The sequence below is a fragment of the Trypanosoma equiperdum genome (genome assembly GCF_001457755.1).
Source record: "Trypanosoma equiperdum strain OVI genome assembly, contig: ctg_552, whole genome shotgun sequence".
Classification (NCBI taxonomy): Eukaryota; Euglenozoa; class Kinetoplastea; order Trypanosomatida; family Trypanosomatidae; genus Trypanosoma; species Trypanosoma equiperdum.
This window is the reverse complement of record NW_027124479.1, coordinates 1-1,860: the sequence shown is the minus strand read 5'-3', so window position 1 is coordinate 1,860 and position 1,860 is coordinate 1. Positions and strand designations below refer to the sequence as shown.

Here is a 1,860-nt window from a genome sequence, read left to right as displayed (position 1 = left end):
TTTTTTTAAAAAAAAGAGCAAGCACGACGTATGCCAGCCAAATTGCACAAAAAAGGGGGTAAGTTAGATAGAACGATAAACCACGCGTGGAAGGCAAAATTGTGATGGTATTTTGCTTCGAACATCTAATACATAAACATATAAATATAAGAGCAGGGAGGGTAGGGCAAACGTGTGTCAAAGTGGCAACCATCTGACGTGTGTGCACAGTTTGGTATAGACAAATGAACGAAAGAAGTAAGAAGGATAAATGAAAGTAAGAAAAAGAAAAGGAAGCTCAAGTCATCACGTCTAACGAAAGGATCAGCGCCACATGGTACGAAAAATAAAACAAACACGGAATGAAGTAACGATACACCCCCCTATCAATTCTTCTTCGGTGATATCGATGGTGATTCAGGAGGTGACAAGCAGATAATATTGTTATCATTCTGTGAGTAATATTGTTGACGATGAATCAGAGCGAGTCTTTTGGAGTTGGTGCTGCTTCCACGCTCGTGATCTATGTTCAGCGTCAGCGTAGGTGGGATTATACCCTCTGCATTTACATTTAACCTGGGACGCCGCTCAGAATTAACATCAAAACGCCGAATCGCCCTTTCGAACTTATGACGGAAGTTACTCGTGAACATCGTATCATCAGCGGCCTCCTCCTTGGCCACATTTTCTGATAAACCCCTCACACTGCACTCGGAGCAAATGACACTATTATTAGTTACCTGGAAGTACGCGTCTGATATGCTATTCGCACCACACAGTTTGCAGCGAATACATTGTGGATGGAAATGCAATTTTCCGGCTTCGACACGTGTGACGGCGTCAACGGGACAGCCACAGTAAGCACACCCGACGTGAATCTCCTCAACAACGTGGATAGGACCCGTATAGTTGAGGGAAACACCGTTGCGAGCGCGAAAGACAGAGTATTCTTCGGCGGGAGTTAAATTAAGGGGGTTGCGAACCCTCTGTATAACGTGAGGACCGTAATAATTTTCGTAAAGGAGACCTTTCCTTTTTCTCCTGACATGCTTGCCCACCGTTCCAGCTGCGGGTTGGTGCTGAGCAGATGCTAACACCTCCTGTTTCGCAGGCTTATCCCCTTTGCTCTTTTCCAATGTCCGTTGTGGCTCCTTCCCCACATTCGGTGTGAGATCCTTCTTTTCGGAGGGATTGACAGCGGCGCTCTCCACCCTTTTCGGTCCGTCGGCGCTGGCATCCTTCGGCAATGCAAGTTCCTTTGCCATACCACCCGGACCCGCCGTCTGGGCCCTTACTCCTGCATCTGAGTGTAAAGGAGTTGGTGTAGTGGCGCTCGTTTCCGTCTCTTTCCGCTCTGGAAATCCACTACCTTCCGTATTTTTCACATCATCCTCTCTGCTACTAACTACCGCGATATCCTGTTCACCCCGGGCGCCTCCAGAAACTCCAGCGGAACCAACAGTATTGACCACTTCATCATATTCAACAACCGGGGGATTTTCTCCACTCGGAGCCTCAAGGGTCTTAATATCATCAACAGCCCCAGCGGAGGCAATTGCGTCAGTTTCTACTCCAGTAACCTCAGCAAGAGGAGCCTCAGTGTTGTTGGCGGCCCGCTCGCTCTCTAGGTCCTTGAGCACCTCTACAGCTTCGTGGGTAGCTTTGTTTTTGTCTACGGCCTTTGCGTCATTATCGACCTCGATACCACCGGAGGTTATTGCACCTTCAACTACACTGTCATCCCTAGTCGTGTCTGCTTGGTAAACAATCTCAGACTCCTCTACCACAACGGCAGATTCAGTGCCATCAACGCTAATTGTAACCTCGGCTCCCTCGATAACTTCTGTGGCTTCCACAGTCTCAGTGGCATTGAGAGCCTCA

General features: G+C 48.2%; 1 protein-coding gene across 1 annotated transcript; it reads right to left on the bottom strand.

Moving 5' to 3' along the window:
• Positions 1 to 365: 365 nt before the first annotated feature.
• Positions 366 to 1,244, bottom strand: TEOVI_000246000 (LIM domain containing protein, putative; the record flags this gene model as incomplete). Its single annotated transcript, XM_067225537.1, has 1 exon — positions 366 to 1,244. One exon carries the CDS (start codon positions 1,242 to 1,244, stop codon positions 366 to 368), a length of 879 nt encoding a protein of 292 aa, XP_067081638.1.
• Positions 1,245 to 1,860: the final 616 nt, after the last annotated feature.